We start from the raw sequence: 18,080 nt of genomic DNA on the forward strand, positions 1-18,080 counted from the left end.
AATCTGTCAAAGAGCTTGGACTGTTTGTGGCACTTTAAATAGCACTGCCTTCCTGACCCACTTTGCGTTAGCTTTTCTTGAGCTCCTGAAGACTCTTGTCTTAAGAAGATGACCTCAAGCTACTTAGCAAATTCAAAGTGCTTCAAAACAAATGAAACAGTCTCCAGTGAGATATGGTGGTACAAGACATGGTGTTCCTGAGGGCAGACTCTCTTCTCAGTTCTGTTGTTCTTCCAAAAAAATTTCAAGGCAGCAAATTAGAAAAAGAATCCTTATTTATTTATTTCTTTACACAACAAATGATTTCTGAAAATACAGAGGCTATGTGGGAGTGCAGAATTGGCTAGATGATGACTCACAACAGACTATGAAACCTTAAATTTAGAACAAAAGAAAGAAAAGGATGTTACTTTCAAGGCTTACTTTTTAGAAAAATTGAAAGTAAGCAAAGCCTTTACTGCCACTTTCCCCAAAGTTGTGGGAAAAAGAAAAGACAGAAAGGAGAGGTTATCTCCCAATAAAAGAGAAAACAAGCAATCCTGCTCTTCCCTTCATATCAGCCTAGGAAGAGAGAGCAGCAAGAGTTCTCCTTGGCATCACCTCTCCAGCCTGAGCCATGTAGCAGAACACCAGGAAATGGCAGTTCAACGCATATTTTTAATGTATAGCTGTGTTAGTCTCCTAAATATTTCTCTTTATCACTGGACACATCAGATATTTAGTAAGCACTCATGCACTGGTGCATTTTTTGTTTTATCAATAAGGTTCAGAAAAAGAATAGCCAAGGCTATACCTTGGCTGAAAATGTATTCAGATCTAATTTGGTTCACATCCAAAAGCAATCCAATTATTGCAATCTACTGATGGTAAGGTTGCTTTAAAAACTTGATTTGACAGGTACAAAGCTCCTACCAGTTCATCACATGAAAGGAAAAACATTCTTGAAACCTGTAGAAATTTCAGACTTCAGTTTTAGAGTATCTGCTATAATTTCATTGAAACCGCATTAAATAACAAACACTGTTAACACTTAATTCTTTCATTTGTTTCATACTCTGAATAAATACATTGTTTTCCTAATAAAGCTTTCCCAAATCTTCAAGACTGTTACTCTAATCCCGAGAGGTTTGGGATTGCTATTTAAAAATGAAGCTATTTATTGAATATAAACAAAAAAGCTCCAGAAGTTTTTGGACATGAAGCATGTAACATTCATATTTCTGCAAATACAGCTGGGTACCGTTAGAAACTCTGAGTTTTGTAAGAATGCTCCACTGATATTTAACTACTTCAGTATCAAATGGCCCCTTCCGTATTGATCTACAATGTACTTTCAAAACCAGTTCGATCAAAACCCAGTAGGGACTCCATACTGAAAAGCAGACAGCTAATACTCAGACCAAACAGCCTATGCCCAAACAAGATATCTGTCCTTTTAACAACAGTTGCTATAGAATTTTCTTCCCCTTTCATAGCTTGCCACACACAGCAGGCATTTTTCACTCCAAGCTACATTTGCAGTTTAAGAAAGCAACTTACGCAGACCTCAACAGAACGGGAAAGTAGTGATCTAAAACTGTGCAAGGGTTTTAAAAGGAAAGTTAGTGTGGATTAGAAGGCATGTTTAACAAGAAGTACTCACACTTCAACTGTTTCAGAAAACATTCGTATCTTTTTAGAACAAGATGACTCTTACACTGTTTATATTATTGCCATAATATATACACGCATGTCAACTCCTGCTTATATAAAATGAGTATATAAGATAGTAAATATTCCTCAGTGTTGTATCATTTATCAAAAAAGTCCATTTTTAAACATCGTTCTTACTTTTATATGAAAATCCCTTTGTTTAAAATCAAAGAAGTAAAAAGATGAAATTTCAGCTGCTGGCCTGACAGTTAAAGACAACCATCCAGGAAATAATTACAAACAAATTACTGCAAGATTTGCCCATTTCTTGCCATCCACTTTCTCAAAGATTCAGATGAGCTGGTATTTCTTGTAGTTACAATTAGGCCATTCTAACACTGCTATTAACATCTATGTTCAATAAAGAACCATTACAACAGTATGGTTTTAACACGAATAAAAGGTTCTTAGAGAAGGGACAATAAAGATACACAACAGGTGTAACACAGGATGGTTCGGTATTTAAACACAAGCTACATTCTGGCATTTTACTACTCTCCATTTCCCCACTTTATTGTAATTTTTACGCCTAACTTGGGGAAAAGGCAAACAAATCAATGCCCATTTCTCAAGGCAGTTGTGTCCTCAAAAGAAGATTTCATTTTGAAATTCGATTGTATGCAAGTATTGCTTAAGCATTCTCATGCATTCAGGAGCACTCTGAATCTTAAAATATCCTTTAGTTCCCCTAACATAACACTTAATTGCACTATTCTAATTTTTATCATTTGGAGTAAAATACCTGGGTCTGTTTGAAAGTTAATATGACACTACTTAAAGTGTACTTAAAAATGTGCAGGCTAATGCACTCCAAAAAACATTCAAATAAAGCAAGGTTTGACAGGCTGTGTTATCTCCAATACGGAAGCATCCCATCCCCTCAGAATGCCAATCAGACTATGAACTCCTGCTGGCAAGAATTCCAAATCATGCCATTAGCCTTTGCTCTTCTTTTCCTAATTTCTGATGAATGATGGTACAATCATCATAACTTAAAACAAAGATACGTTGAGTTTATTTCTTTTGGTTTAACATTAACAGCTTTGATGATTTTTCTCCCCAAAACTGGAGGTGATTTTCTTGAATGACTATCTTTTGTTGGCTAATTCTTGAAGAAAAGCCAATTCTTCAAAAGCAGAAAATAACTTATTGTTGCTTATAACCCCCCAGTTTTCAAACAGGTATGTCACCAAGAAGATTTGTTTCTTTGAAATACATTTGAAATGTATTTGTCTTGTCATGATGGACTACATTCTTCTTGTCTAAATCACACCTATAATTCTTCCTGATGTTTGCTAGTTATAAGCAAAGCAGGAAGGCCGGTTTCTCCTTTTTCCAATGATAAAAGTTATCTTTTATTATTTGTTATTATTTTTCCTCTTCTATCCCCAAAATCTCACCTACCTTTTCCTTTCTAGACACAGTCAGTGAAATATTGCCTTTTACATATATATATATATATTTTACACCACTCACTGTTTTGTCCTCTATTTCACACGTTTAATGGAGATAGAAAAAAAGTCTAGGCTTTGCTTATTATCTACAAGGTTTGCATAAGTTCATGTGTAAGGTTCACTTCTCCTGGCCATCATAGCATTGCTAAAATTACTAAAATGTTTGATTGGTGGGGTTTAAACCTGCAAGGCTGTCTGAAAAATACCTAGGAAGAATATGTGAAGTAAAATAGCTGGAAAGGAATACAATATTGCACATGCACGGATTGATAAAGTGTAACAAATGGTATAATTGTAATCTTCCTATTTAACTCCCACCTTTGCATGTTCTGAAATACAAAATATTATTTTGTAATAAATTCCCAAATGTTGGACTACCTAAAGAAAATAGGAGCAACCAAAGGTTCAAGTTATGACTAGACAAAATAATTTCTATACGTACATGCATCTACATGGTTTAAGGACACCTCACAATACTCTGATCCTTGCAATGTCACAGCAGGGGCAGACTCTTGGAACCAAAATTGTTCACGGTTACTGACTTCAGAGATCACACAATGGCTACTACTGCAACCTCTAGTGGGCTAGCACAACAAGACACTGATATTTCACTGAGGAGATTTTCTTTTGAATATATAGAAATTTCTCAAATAAGAAAGTCAATAAAGATAAAAATCTGTTTTATTTTCTTTTTCTCTTCCCTACCAAAATCTTGGAATGGTGATGGAATATTAAAACAGGTAATAAAAGCAATATTTTCACACTCTTCAACAACCACGTGTGAAATGGCTTCCCTCAGTATTAAAGTAAATCAGAAAATGGTCTTCAGCTATTGTAGACATTTAGTAGTCAACACTAAAATAAATAATACGAATAATAAGAAGAATCACATAAAGCTAGACATGCACACTCTGAATGCCAGGTCCTTATCACCAACTGTACTGATTTGCCCTATAGATCCACTCCTATTACGCAATAGTTGCTAAAGTAAATCACAACATATTATAAAAAATAATTTCGGCAGTTATATCAGATTTGACTGATTTATCTTTTTTTAATTCAGTGTCACGATTAAATCATACAAAACATATTTCTGCTTTACTTGAAAACTTTACTAGATTGATATTTTTCTTATCATTTATTACACACAAAAAAATATTATCACCTATATCCATTGCACGTCATGTTTCCTGCCAGTATTCAAGTAGTCAAATTTTCCATATGGTCTTTTGGAGTCCCATGAACTCCTTTCAAGACCCCTGAAGCTTCCCGTTTTCCCTTTCACCAATCACATTATTTTCAATAATTGCTAGACGTTTGTTCAAGACATATTGCTACACCAAGGAGAATCTGTCCTACGCTGAAAACAAACAGTTGCACAGAATGAGTGTTCAGTGTGACGAACAGCGTTTGGAATGAAGAGAAGTGTTGGATGAGTACAGACACTATCAAAGCTGTTCTTTACTCAAAGTGAATATTAATGACAGTTGTTTCATGTTTCAAGTAAAAATCATACAGAACACCCTGCTGCAAATAAAGTAGTTCACTTGAACATACTTTTGAACCTATAGGCAAGTGATAATTATCCAAACATTATTTTATTTTTCATTAGGATGTTTATGATCCTAAAAAATGGTATCCTGAAGCCTCCCATTTTTTTATTCTGAAAATACAACAAGCTTATTTATAGCAAAAGTATTTCAAAATCATATAGAAAATATTTTAAGTTATCCCTCACAAAGTCTTGGTGAGAATATTACTTGCGCTCTAAAAGAGTATAAATAAGCTCTCTGAGTTAGATTTTCTTCATCAGATCTAGCATGACAGACTCCAAGACAAAGGATAGTATTTTCTTTGCAATAACAATTCACATGTCCTAAGTCTCACGACAAATGCTCCTGATAGAGTCAAATGAGACCGGATTTCTGGAACCTTCTAATTTACAAGGCACTAAATGTGGTTCAAAAGGCTCATCTAGAATGAGCTGAACAACTCCTTTTAGTCTCTACAAGTCTGGAGCAAGTTCAGCTCTTAGTAAGTTTTCCTATCACAAACCTTCTGTAAAAAGCTGTATTAGTTAATACAGTGAACACAGCTCTTTTTTAAATTTTTTTCAATACATATACACTTGGTCTTTGGACAAATTGATGCCAGTCTAAGATATGCTGACAATTGCCAGCATACAAGTATTAAAAAAATAAACAGGCCACAACAATTTCATAAATATTTTCTCTTATATGAAGTTGTCAAGCTAAAAAAAAAATACTCAAAAAAGGATACAAAAACAAAGATAGTAAAGGTCATTTAGACATGTGTGCCAAGAGAAGTGATGTATGGTGCACTAATTCCAATACACTGCAAATACAGACATCCCAGGTATAGCAAGAGACAAATTAAAACAAAATGGAAAGCAGAGCTGAATTCAATGGAGATGCAAATCAGAGTGCTGAAGAACTCATGTTCCATTCAACAAACTCACCATAAAGGACTGACTCCATCCTGTTTATGATCAGAACTAAGGTTAAGAACATCAGCCACACTGACATCATTTTGCTTGGATATATTGACTGTAGTTTAAGACAATTTTTGACACAATTGCTTGTAACATAAGCTGACGTGACTTGACAATGACCAATGTCTTCATCTTTGGACTAAGGGACAAATGAGATTACCCCTTCCCATGCAATGCCAAGTAGTGCCAATTTGGAATAAACTGTGTCTGTTTTGTAGAAAAGATCTATTTTTATTTAATTCACACTGCACTGTTCTTCAGCAGTTCTGAAAACAGGTAGAATAATTTCAGTATCATATGCAAACTGAGTTTCCATATAAAAATAAAAATATAATGTCTGTCAAACAAATACTTACACGAAACCCTTAAACGTTACCACATGGGTCACTTTTTAATCCTGATATTTGTCCAATGCTTGTTAGTGACATAGACAGCAAGGCATGGCAATAAAGACTACATGAAAGAGAACCACTTGGGTAGGAGGCAGACCCTATTTAATGCCTTAAAAACGATGATTTTTTCACCTGCCAAATCTCAGTATTTGTCTGAATCATTCTGAACTTAGACCAGCCTTGATTAAAAAAAAAAAACAAAACAGTTAAAAAGCCACGTTCTGAGACTCTGATTCAGTCAATGTCGATGCACTTTTATCGGATGGAAGGAGTTTGTAAATGTCATAGGAAAGTAATTTGAAATTAATCCACATGTTGTTTCTGATAAATAATTATATCATCAAAAAGGCTCAATGTGTGCCACCTACATATACCAGAAGGATGAAAGCCTAAAACAATTAACCATCAAAACCTCAGAAATACAAGTTCTGAAGCTCTGATGGGATGAACTGGGTTTTCCTTTGTCCTGTCCTGTCTTCTCAGTGGAATCAAGGTAAGTGTATAAATGTAGAGATACACATTTGAATCATCATATCTGGCATCTGCTAGACAATAAAGAACTTCTGGCCTCAAACACAGCAAAGTATCTGGACCTGTACAGTGAAAAATGACTGAGTCTCTGACAGGCACAGTCTCTTCAGTACATTAAAAAGGTGAGTTGTAAACACTTTCGTTAGTATAATCAAACTTCATACTAAATAACTTACAAAAGTAACATGAACAAGGTTGACGCTGGACAAGCATTCATTTTTCAGTGCAATTCACCATCAGGAAGCAGTATTGTCATCTGAATTGCCAACATATTCTGAGTTCAGAGTAAGGCTTAAAACAGTTGATTTGAAATGTTCCAGATTGGGATAATATTTCACATTTCCCTTGCAAAAAAAAATGAGCTTGTGCTCTTCTGTAAATTAATGGAATAAAAAAGTTGTCTTACTGGTTTGTATCTCAGTGCATCTCTGTAGGATCCAAACAGTGATGCCTGTGCCCGAAGAAACGCCTTGGCTACTCCGTCACCCGTAGCTGTAGACTGCTTTTTCAGTTTATTTTTCAAGGCCGAGACCTGCATGACAGAGTAGAACAGTTAAATTAACACCTCAGAAATTGGTACAGCGAGGTATGAACCCAATCAGCAGGCAAACCATGGTGTCTACAGGTCAGCCAAAAATTCATCCTCCTCCTTGATAGCTTATCTTTTTAACTGCAAAGAGCACCTGCTGGTCTGTTAATTGAAATGAAGGCAGGGGATGATGGTAGAGTGCTAATGCAAATTGGTTACGCTCTCTTTTTTTCCCAAGGCCTCTTGACATAAATAAGCTTAATTATTTTACAGTAAACTGCATGTGAGCCACTTTTCTGCAGATCTTTTTCAATCATAAATCTTGTCTTCTCATTTTGAATAAAGACTGTGAGGTTTTTTTTAATTTATATTTCAAAGGTTTGTTTTTAAGGACACCCAGTGCTCACTTGCAATTCAGTTATTGAGGTGTTTTTTCTAAATATCACATTACTATCTTACATCATTTCTCATGCACCATAGGAGTAGCTGCTACCAGTATCTAACAATGGGACAGGTTTGCATAAATTCAGTGGTACGTGGTCTTTTGAATTGTTCTTGAAAATAAAACATGTGAAATGGGAAAAAAAAAAAAAAAAAAGATAACTCTGACAATGCACTTCTAGCTTTAAAAAAAAAGGAAGAAAAAAATGCATATTTATTTTTGTGCTTGATTTTCTTTTTTCCTTTTCTTAAGAAGATCCATCTTTTCTTTCCGTAGTATAGATGGCCATTACTTGGAAAAATTCCAGAAAAAAATATCCTATCAATCTGGAATTGTTGCAATACTCCTTAAAGGTATGTGGAATTACACCCCGTTACAGTTTTATTTTCCTAACTACAACCATGAGGGAAATCTGGAGAAATAAGCCAACTTCAATTATGCTGTGAATACAAGTTCCTGCCTCTCTTTGTATTTTGACATAACCATAACAGCAATATTTACGTCATTAAACGCTATATGAAGTAACACGTATACTTACTCTTTAACCAGAACATTATGAGCACATACCATCAGCAAAACATCTTTCATTCTTTGAGAAATGTATGCAAGAATGAATATCTTTTTGTTTCTTTATGCAAGCAGTCACGACTGTTCTTGTAGATGATGATTGTAATTGAAGTGTCAACCTAATTAACAACTAAACTTTGAATAATGCTAATGAGAACTGAACATGGCATCAGAGAAAAGACCGGCTCTACAGGTGATAAACCTTCACAGTAGTGACATTTTCCAGTGTAAAGTCACAGTTACTGTGATCTGATCAAAGAGAGAGACCCCCATTGGGTCCAATTATAACTATAGTTTTGAAAAAAGAATTATTGAGTTATGATGTTCATAATCTATGCAGAAAGGCCTTTACAGTACAGGTCTTTTCCCCATAGCTGTGATCTTTTCAATTTATATCCAAGCTCCATAGATCTAGATAAAAGTTTAGAGCCTGCTTCGTTTAGCCCATGGAAAGCATACACCAAGATTCATTTATGTTTTTCCCTTACACCTCAAAAGAAATTAAAAAAAAGAGTACAGTTCTTAGTACAAAATCAGTTAGGGAGGTCAAGGTTGGAAAAACAAATGCTTTTTTTTTTTTTTTTAATATGCTGTATTGTTATGTTAAAATTGTTAACAATTAGGTTTATTTAATTCTGGCGCAAATAACTGGGAAATATACTTCGTTGAAGGGAAAAATCTACCCATCAGTGGTAGCTCAGTTTCACCAAAAGCAGAGAAAAGAATTCTCAGCCTTAGAGCATTGTCTCTGTAACAATGGAAAAAGCATGCTTAAATATGTGAAAATGTCCTTTTTCCTCTACTTTCTTAGAAATCTACACTATTCTAAATTATAACTTGCATACATTGATGCGAAAAAAAGTTTTAAAATATGTCTTGTATTGTTACTTATCTTACACCAGTTCATGTCTTGTAAAAAAGTAAAATAAAACTGAACACAGCCACTTTAGTACAAAATATTTAATCTGCTATAGTTGCATTAAGTAATTATCGTGAAACATTCATTAGAATTCAATAGGTTTTCAAAGCAGGAAACATTAGTTTTATTTTTTAAAACAAAAATAACCCAATACTATCTCTTCAAATATATTAAGAATAACTCAAACTAAAATTTAATTCACCTAATACATTGGAAAATACTTTTCAGCTACCAAGTCACGTATTTCCCAAAGGCATATGTCACATGGTGTGACATGATCAAATGATAAGAAGTTTCAGAGCTCTATCTTGTGTTCAAGTTACTTCGTACTTTCAGCAGTACTGTTCTAAATAGGCATGAGTTCATATGTTGTCTTGATCGAGGCCTGACTATCATTATTTTTAGGACTGTTCACAAGTCAAGCGAAAAATAACTATTTCATCATACAATGCAATGGGGAACTAGGAACACAAACTTTCTTCTTACAGATCAGCTTCACGGACACTCAAACAGAAGAAGCACAAACGTCCTCTTCACCTGAATTTTGCAGCAACACATCTGTAACAGTTTAGTATGAGTTTCAACAGTGACTAAATCAAATCACACTGTCAATTGCCATTTTGGCAAGCCTAATCTCAGCATGGGGCTCTACCTATGCATACACAGATAAACACAGTAGTGTCACCAACCAGCAGTATGTTACCTGTGTCAGTAAAGAATCTTCTAATGAATCAATATTAATGGAAACAGCAAAAATAAAACAGTCAGTTAGAAAACAGACATCACTCCAACTTGTGTGAGATTACTTGTTTCTATGTTCACCAGCATTTAGTGCCTTTCCCTCCAGATGGATAAACAGTTGAACACTCCTCGTGTCATTCTTGGAGGCAGGGGCACAATGAATGCAATTAACAAAAATCAAGAAGAAGGAATGGGTTTATTTCAACTGAAAGAAAAAAGGTCCTATGCTGAACACCGAAAGTGATGAGTTTGGGAAAATTTCAGCAGGTGATAAGAGAAAGGAAGAAAAAAAGGAAGAAAAGAAGATATGGAGGAGGGGAATTATATAACGACGTGAGGGAAAAAGGGACCGTCTTATTTTTTCATTTCTGGCAGGACCCATATGCCCTAAAATAAAACAGTATCAGGATGCTTTAGGTAAACACATATTTAAAAGAATACTAAAAAGCAAAAAATCTCCCACTTCATTGCCTTATTAGTACATTACTAGTTCAATAACACTGAGAACATTCCAATGGACTGGGCTGAAAGGCAGAGGGCTCCAGCACAAAAATGTGCAAGAACACTGCACTGTCAGGCATGCAATACTGAGCTGCCATCCTGGAGGGAGTTCTGGCCTCAGAACAATTCTACTGGAGTTTTAAAAGTTTCTCCAAGCCTGATTTCTCAAGCAGCGCAGCTGGAGTCCTCTGCCAAAGCACTCCTAAGCACCAACACTGCCTGCCTGCCCAAGTTTCCTGCAAGCTGAAGTCATCAAACACCCATGTGCTATCAAACCACCAAGAGACAGCAAAGCCAGGCTGCCTCTTGGGGTAGTTACCAGCTCCACAATTTAACCAGACAGACAGCGACAGAGCAGTTACTGCACTCGGTGCCACAGGTACAGACATGAGAATGGATGCTTTGAACTCCTTGTAAGGGTTTGGTGCGCAGCAGGTCTATGATCACTTATAAGCTAAAACTCCTTTGGGTGATGCAATAATGACAGAATAAATCACTCCTAAAATTTCAAAGGAAATACACAGCACTGGTACAAAGCCAAAATACGCCCCAGTGGCAGCTTTACCTTTTTTTTTCTTATATATGTTTTCATCCTTCTACCAATGATTATGAATGCCAAACTTTTTTCTCCATTTCTTTCCATGACTTACACAGAAATAGCCTTTACTAAAGTTTAAAAATAAAGACCTAGAAACAAACCACAGAGTTAGGATGCTGTTAATTTTTTTTTTTTTCTTCTGGAAGTCACTTAATGATCTGTCTCAGAAATGATATTATTAATTCACACTAGAAGCAAACTGTTTTTATCTTCTCCTAGCAACTGCTTCTCATAGGAAAGTGACTTCACTGGCCTGTTAAACACCACCAGTGAAGAGCAATCAGAGCTTTCAGAAGGTTTAAATCAATAGAATAGTTTTTCAGAGATTTAGAAAGTCATAAGGTTGGTATGTGGTTTTGCTCTCATACATATGAAGTAACTAAAGAATGCCAAAACATATTGTATTGCTCACTGAAAAGAAGCCTTTTTTTTTTTTTAAACTAGTCACCATATATCCTTTCAGTTTCCAAACACAGTTACCTGATCAGAAACAAGTCATGACTAATATCTCTTCAATATTCATGTGAGTGAAATAATAGAACAGCACAAAAAAGTTTAAAAGAATCATAAACTGATGTAACTATCAATCAATCCCTTCCTCCTGCAAAAGCTTAAGCATGCATATAAATTTAAGCATGTATGAAAGTATTTGAAAGATTTGTGCCCTAATGCAGAGCCATGCACTGTACTTCCCAATGACAATCACACTCTGAAAAAGAGATACAGGGGTATTTCTTTAGTGTGTGACATTTGCCAGGCTATACATCATTTCTCAGTGTTCCATCAGATCAGGTGACTGTAGCAGTTTCTGAAGCAAGAAAGTAAGAAGATGGTGGAGAAGAGAAACAAAAAAAAAAATCTTAAAAGAAAACGGAATTTGAGTTTATTTATATTAATATTGTTAAACAAAGGGTTTCTACATACTTATCTACACACAGAGCACCTGAGACAGTCCTTCATCATTTAATAAAAATACTCTTCACCTATTCAAATGCAAATGTTTTTCCAAAATAACTGCATTTTTTCAATCTGATAATCCAGCTTCTAAAATTAGATCTAGGTTCAAGAGAATCTCAAGCACCACATTTGAGATTCAACATAAGTATCTATTTCATACTACTGCAAATATTGCATACTGCTGAGTTTTTATGAGAGAGTAGAAGCATTTCACCTATTTTCTCATGGAAAACCATAATATGATAAATTTTAAAACAGTCTTTCATTGCACGTTGAAGCACTGAAGATGTTTTTCTCCAACATTGTATTTTCAGGAATTACTTTCAGTCTCAGTAATTATTTTACAGAGCAACTGTTAAATTTTCTATGTGAATTACAGCCTACTTCTCAAATGCTACCTTTAAAACAGTGATGTTCATTGCCTAAGTTACCGTGTTAAAATACTGTGACTTACCTCAAAACCAATACTGAAAAAAAATTGAATTCTGTATCGTATCATAGTGCGTATGTTCAGTGTGCTATAGAGCCTATGCATCTTTCAACAGCTCTGTACATTTTACAGTTGACGATATCGAACAAACACAGAAGATGCAATAAGCCAATAAGGCCTATTGTTTTCTGAAGATCATATTTATAAAAGCTGTGCTTGAAGCCCACAGTGATTTCAGTAAGGCTTAGTTGCTAAACACGCTATCCTCCATTCTCTGAGGTTTTCCCAAAAGAGCTCAAGTAGAGCAAAGGACTCACCTTTTTCAACAGTCAACTGCAAGCAGGTATTGCACAGTCAGGCCCAAGGTTTATAAACAGCTACGCATCTATAGTCTATATTAATTTTTATACAAACATTCTTTTGCTACTGTCTTACACTGTTAAGTGATGATCAAAGTATAATTGCATCAGGAAATTTACTCTCACAGAAGTAGCTACTTATTTTCTTCTTTTTTTAGTTAAAAAATAATAGACAAATTCGCAGTGAAATGATAAAATTTAAAAACAAGTGTTCTTGTCAGAAGGGAGGAAAAAGAGGGTCTTTCCCCCTTCTAAGAAAACAAAGGATTCCTGAAAGTCTTGCACTGATTTATTTTTCCAATTTTAAATACCTTAGGAGTAGCGGAACTGCTACTGGCATGGTAGTATTTCTAACAGTCAATAAATCTAAAATATTATGTGTGAATATTGGAATGAAGCCATTAAGAAGATTACAGCATGCAACACAGCAGAGGGTCCACATGAAAAAAGGACTGGTAATTCAGGACAACTGTGACCACTGACCTCTGCACAGTCAAGACCACTGGTCAGTCTGACAGAATAATAGAGTTCACATGCGTAGAAAGTCATCCAGCCTGTAACTATAATTTAAATACTTAAAAGAATGATTTAAAAATGCCTTTAAATCTCAGTTAATTTATTATGCAGCTTATTAGACAATGTCATATAGCAATATTTTTCTATCTTAAATGTATCTTAAAAAAAAATTCAGAATGGGAGCATTTTATAGACACTTTACTAAGGTAAACTATTAAATACCTATGCCACAAGGATGCTACCAGGCAAAGTGATCATGAAAATAAATACCCAGTTTTCATCAGAGACAAGAAATAGTTTTAGAGAAATCTTTGAGAATATTATGTTCCTTTTGTTAGGCTGATAATCTATCTGGAATCAATTTATCAAAGGCATGGGTAGACTAGAGTTTCTTTTATATTTCCAGTTCTTCATTCTATTTTAACACCCTTCAGCGGTACTCCTGCTTATCATATTTTTCATCATTAGTTTTACCACCTTTGTACATAGGCTTATGAGTCTTATTTATATAGGCCAAAATATTTCACGTACGTAAGCATCTGACATTTGCTCTGATGTTTCAAGTCTAACATGCCATTTTGGCTCTACACTCCTACCTCTTACAATTTTAACCCAGATGTTAGCAGTTGCATTGTCCCTGATGAATACAGAAGGATAAGCATTCTGCCATTTTTTGTGCCAAATCCTGAGCTCTGTCTTTTGTTTGCAGATTTTCTAGCTACTATTTTTGCTTTCCATTAATTTTTAATTAAATTGTTTTATATATTGAAATACAGAAGGAGATTAAATTATTCAGAAGCTTCATTATAAAATCCTAAAATAACTTCTATGAGTATATTTTACATAAAACACAGTGCTGCTGTTTTGTTGTTGTTTTCTCACAATTTTCTTCAATGAAGTCTATTGTACAGCCTGCACAAAAAACAATAGTTTTTTATATGTGTATCCTGAGGAAGAATATACTCCTAAAAGTACAAAGAACTGTAACTTCTACTTTTTTCACGCTAGCATATTTATTTAGACACAACTTTGGTATGCATCTGTAAAATATATGAGAGCTTACATTCATTGAAGATTCATTTCCACTTGTCCAGAGGACCTCCAGCTTCTCTAGTATGTAACCAACGATGATGCCTAATTCTCAATTCTACATCCAGCTATTATTTGACAAGAGGCACATACCTCCATAACATTATAACCTCAACCTTTTACACTGAACACAAGGTCAATTAAATCACCAACACAATGGAAGTTTACTTTACTTATTACACTCTCATAAAATACAGTACATTCAAAATTCCTGTGCATCTGTGTGCATATACTTTTTCATACACCAGCATAAAAATCGCATAATACCAGAATATTTTTAATATAATCAGTTTCTTATACACTACTGAACTGTAGTTGATACTGAATCAAGAGGAAGACTGACCAGACAAGCTACACAAAGCCTACGTTTAAATGTTATTATAATCAAAGGGAACTTACATCAATATAATCATAAAGAGTTTGATTTCTGTTGTTTCAAATACATACAAATTATCAGCAAAAACAAAGTATGTAGTAACAAAAATAGTATGTCACATCAGTGCCTTTCTTTGATTATGACAGTTTGTTTTTATGATTTTACAATTTCAGAAAATGTAGCTCTTTGATTTCAAATTTTGATATAAAATTCTCTGTGCTGACAACAGTTTGTGCATCTATAAGTAAATAATCAAAACAGTGATTTCAAAATAATTTTTTTTTCAGAGCTCTGTTGAAGGTAGGTGAATTTTGTGACTATATAAAATGATATACAGAACATGTTCCCCTATAGGCAATAGGAAAAAAAGGAGGGGGAGACCCTCTGCAAGATCAAAGTCCAGAAAGAACTGGCACTTAATTTATCATCCTTTACAGACAAAAGACAGTTTTCGTCATTTCAAAAGGATCAGATGTCTTTTATGACAAACTGGGTTTGCAGTTTAATTTACAAATAGAATTCTAAGTAAGCAGTCTTTGCTCTGCCAAAGCAAATGACAAACAGTATAGGTTTTCATTTGTGCAGCCCTCAGCAGGATAGAAGAGATTAAAATAAAACTGAAATAATTTAGAGAAAACAAATAAATGTTTCAGAAAGTTGAAGAAGATCAAAGCCTGAATTTTCTGACCCCAACTGTACAAGCATTTCTTATTATATTGACCAGTGCCATCAGATCATTAATTAAAAGGAAAACGCTGGCAGGTGGCAGGGAAGAAGAAGCCGATAATTGGCCCCCTTCTTCTTTTTGCCTTCAAAAACTCTCTCGTTCTTTTGCAAGACATGCCACTAGGCAGACAGAAATGCCTACTTTGTAATATAATGATTAAGATGAGATGAAGAGACTCTTGCGTTTAGAGCAGCTATGCCTAATGAATGCAGCTAGCTTTATAATTATGATCCTACTTTTACAATAAGGAATATGATGTACCATTCAACATCTCCTCAACTGTCAGAAATGTAAAATATCAAACATAGAGGACTAAATTTGCTGCTTTTTACCCCCCTATTTCTTTTACAGCAGTTAGCAAAATCAGGCAAAAAAAGCATCCATATAAAAGAGAAACCCCAAGAAGCATCTGTAAGACTCACCACTTCACCGGGTAGGTTGCTCAGGTCGTTAAAAGGGTTTTCTAGATTGTTTGTGTCAACATTTAGCAAAACCACATCTTCCAGTGATCTATTTTTCACTCTCTGCAAAGAGAAAAAAATAGCAAAAAAAATTTTTTTACTACAGCATCCTTCTTGAAGTGCCTTTTTACTGTAATAGCTGGATTAAAAATTATGATTTTTTGAAGAATAATACTGGCAAAGACAAGGTTGAGCTTTTGCATGTAGGATCTATGAATTAGACATAGGAGTCAAAGATTATTAGAATACTTCCTTCTCATCAAACGCTATGGTTATATTAATAACCCTGAAATACAAGAGTATTCAATAAATTAATTCCTGAAATCAGAGAATTGTTTAAAACTGTTAAGCACAATATTATACATATATGCACACACATCCACACATAGATATCTTTTAAAAACATTTCATACTTCATATTTGTGAAAATTAGATAGGATAATAATCATATAACCAGAAGAAAATAGAGCAAAGTAATTATTTTCAGATTTATGTAAGTCCCGTTCATGTGAGCATGTGACATCTACTAGTATTTCAAAAGGTACTCTTTTGTCAATGGATTTGACTAACAAGTAAGAATTAAACAATTTATTCCTTTGAGAGAGCAATTTTTTAAAAAAGCAGATAAAACTATGTATGGTCCTACAATAATATGCAATATTATGGGTCAGAAAATAATACCAGGATTTCAGTGATTTCATTTACAGAGTGTATTTGTTTTGTCATTTTCTGACTAAATAAAGATCCTAGTCAAGATATTACTATCAATGTAAATAGATTATAGGAGCTTGGTCAATGAGAAAAGAATACATGCCTACAGATAGGAAACAAACTTGCCAGAGGTTCAGACAGGAGGAGAGCCTTGTTGGTTTTGCAAATGTGAATTCTTCCTCAGCAATTGCGCTAGTAGAAGAATAAAACAGTTCCTGGATCAATTACCTACACTGCATGATAATCATACTACACATGTAGACAGACCTACATGTGTCATCAAACAGTAATTAATAGAAAGAGACAAAACAATTTATTTTTCTATGACTCAGCTACTATTTATCACTTGGGTGAGATCCAAAGTTTTATTGTATGTTTAAGTATGAAAAGGCTTTTGGTTTTGGACAAAATTTTCTGCTGTCTAAAATAAAAGTTATAAATGTTATTGGATGAATGCTGGAATCAGATTTACAGTGAAAGAGAACACAAGTCAGCTGAGGAATCAGAAGGATGCTGACTTTCACTTGACAACGACCCAGAAATAAATATAATTACTATTACTGGAAAGATCTGAAATGTTGTTGAACCTCTAACAAAAACATAAAAAATAGTATCATTGAGATAGTTAACACACAGAAACAAATCATGATGTAGAGCTTGTATTTTTCAATATAGTGTTTGAAAAGTATCATTTCAAATAGGGACAACTTCACTTTTTAAAACATTGAAGCTTAACATCAGTAATTCTGATCTAATAATAGGAGATCTTTTCTGAAACATTTTCATTGAAATTATCATTTATGGTACACACATCTCATGCTCATCACTACTCAGAAGCGTATAGGAAGCTTACCTCTATTAAGCTTAAGTGGACGCCAATTAGATAAGGCATGGGTGCACTGAAGAAAAAAGAGAAAAACAAATTATCTTTTAAATCTACAAATGCTGTTGTAGCTAGACATTTAAAATGTTACCTTATTTGGTCTCCAGGTAACATTCGCTGTGTAAGCTTGTATTAAACGTATAAGGTGCTCTTGAAATTTTTACTAGCTGATAGAAATTATTATCGTTATTACAATGTAGTAAAGATGACCACAAAATAAAGGACACTGGTTCTAACTGAGGAATCATGAAGGAAATGGCATGTAATGCTTCCTAACCTCCTGCATATCTAACTTCAATGACTACTATATGGCTACTATAGTGAAAGCAATCCTATCTTAGTGAGAAAATTGTCCATCACCTAAAGTACAACAATTTTAAAATGCCATTCTGGAGAATGTGGTGTCAGTGAGTTTCTGCAGTGCTCATATAATATCTCATGTAATATCTTATATGACCCAAGACAGCAAGCTTATCATTTCCAATCTGCATGAAACAAGGAATCATTCTTCACAGTATCTCTGCAATGAGACCTCCTGCAGTATGCAAGCAAGAAAGTAAACTAGTCAGATCAATTTTCACTGTTTTCTATGATGTTCTCTTTCTTCTATTAATCTGATAAGAAATATATTCACTATTTGGTGTTAAAGGAAAAAAATAATCATCATTGTGCTTTTTTATGCTGTGAAATTAC

The 18,080-nt window shown here is 34.4% G+C and overlaps 1 protein-coding gene across 2 annotated transcripts in view; it reads right to left on the reverse strand.

Moving 5' to 3' along the window:
- The window catches only part of DENND1B (DENN domain containing 1B), a 147,436-nt gene that overhangs the window by 36,726 nt on the left and 92,630 nt on the right, over positions 1–18,080 (reverse strand). For both annotated transcript variants that reach the window (XM_031595804.2, XM_031595803.2), the window contains 3 exons: positions 17,358–17,403; positions 15,755–15,856; positions 6,988–7,113 (listed from right to left, as the gene is read on the reverse strand). In XM_031595804.2, coding sequence (XP_031451664.1) covers positions 6,988–7,113; positions 15,755–15,856; positions 17,358–17,403 — 274 coding nt within the window. The remainder of the gene's footprint in view (positions 1–6,987; positions 7,114–15,754; positions 15,857–17,357; positions 17,404–18,080) is intronic.

This window comes from Phasianus colchicus, chromosome 9, assembly GCF_987193195.1.
Source record: "Phasianus colchicus chromosome 9, bPhaCol1.hap1.1, whole genome shotgun sequence".
NCBI classification, from domain to species: Eukaryota; Metazoa; Chordata; class Aves; order Galliformes; family Phasianidae; genus Phasianus; species Phasianus colchicus.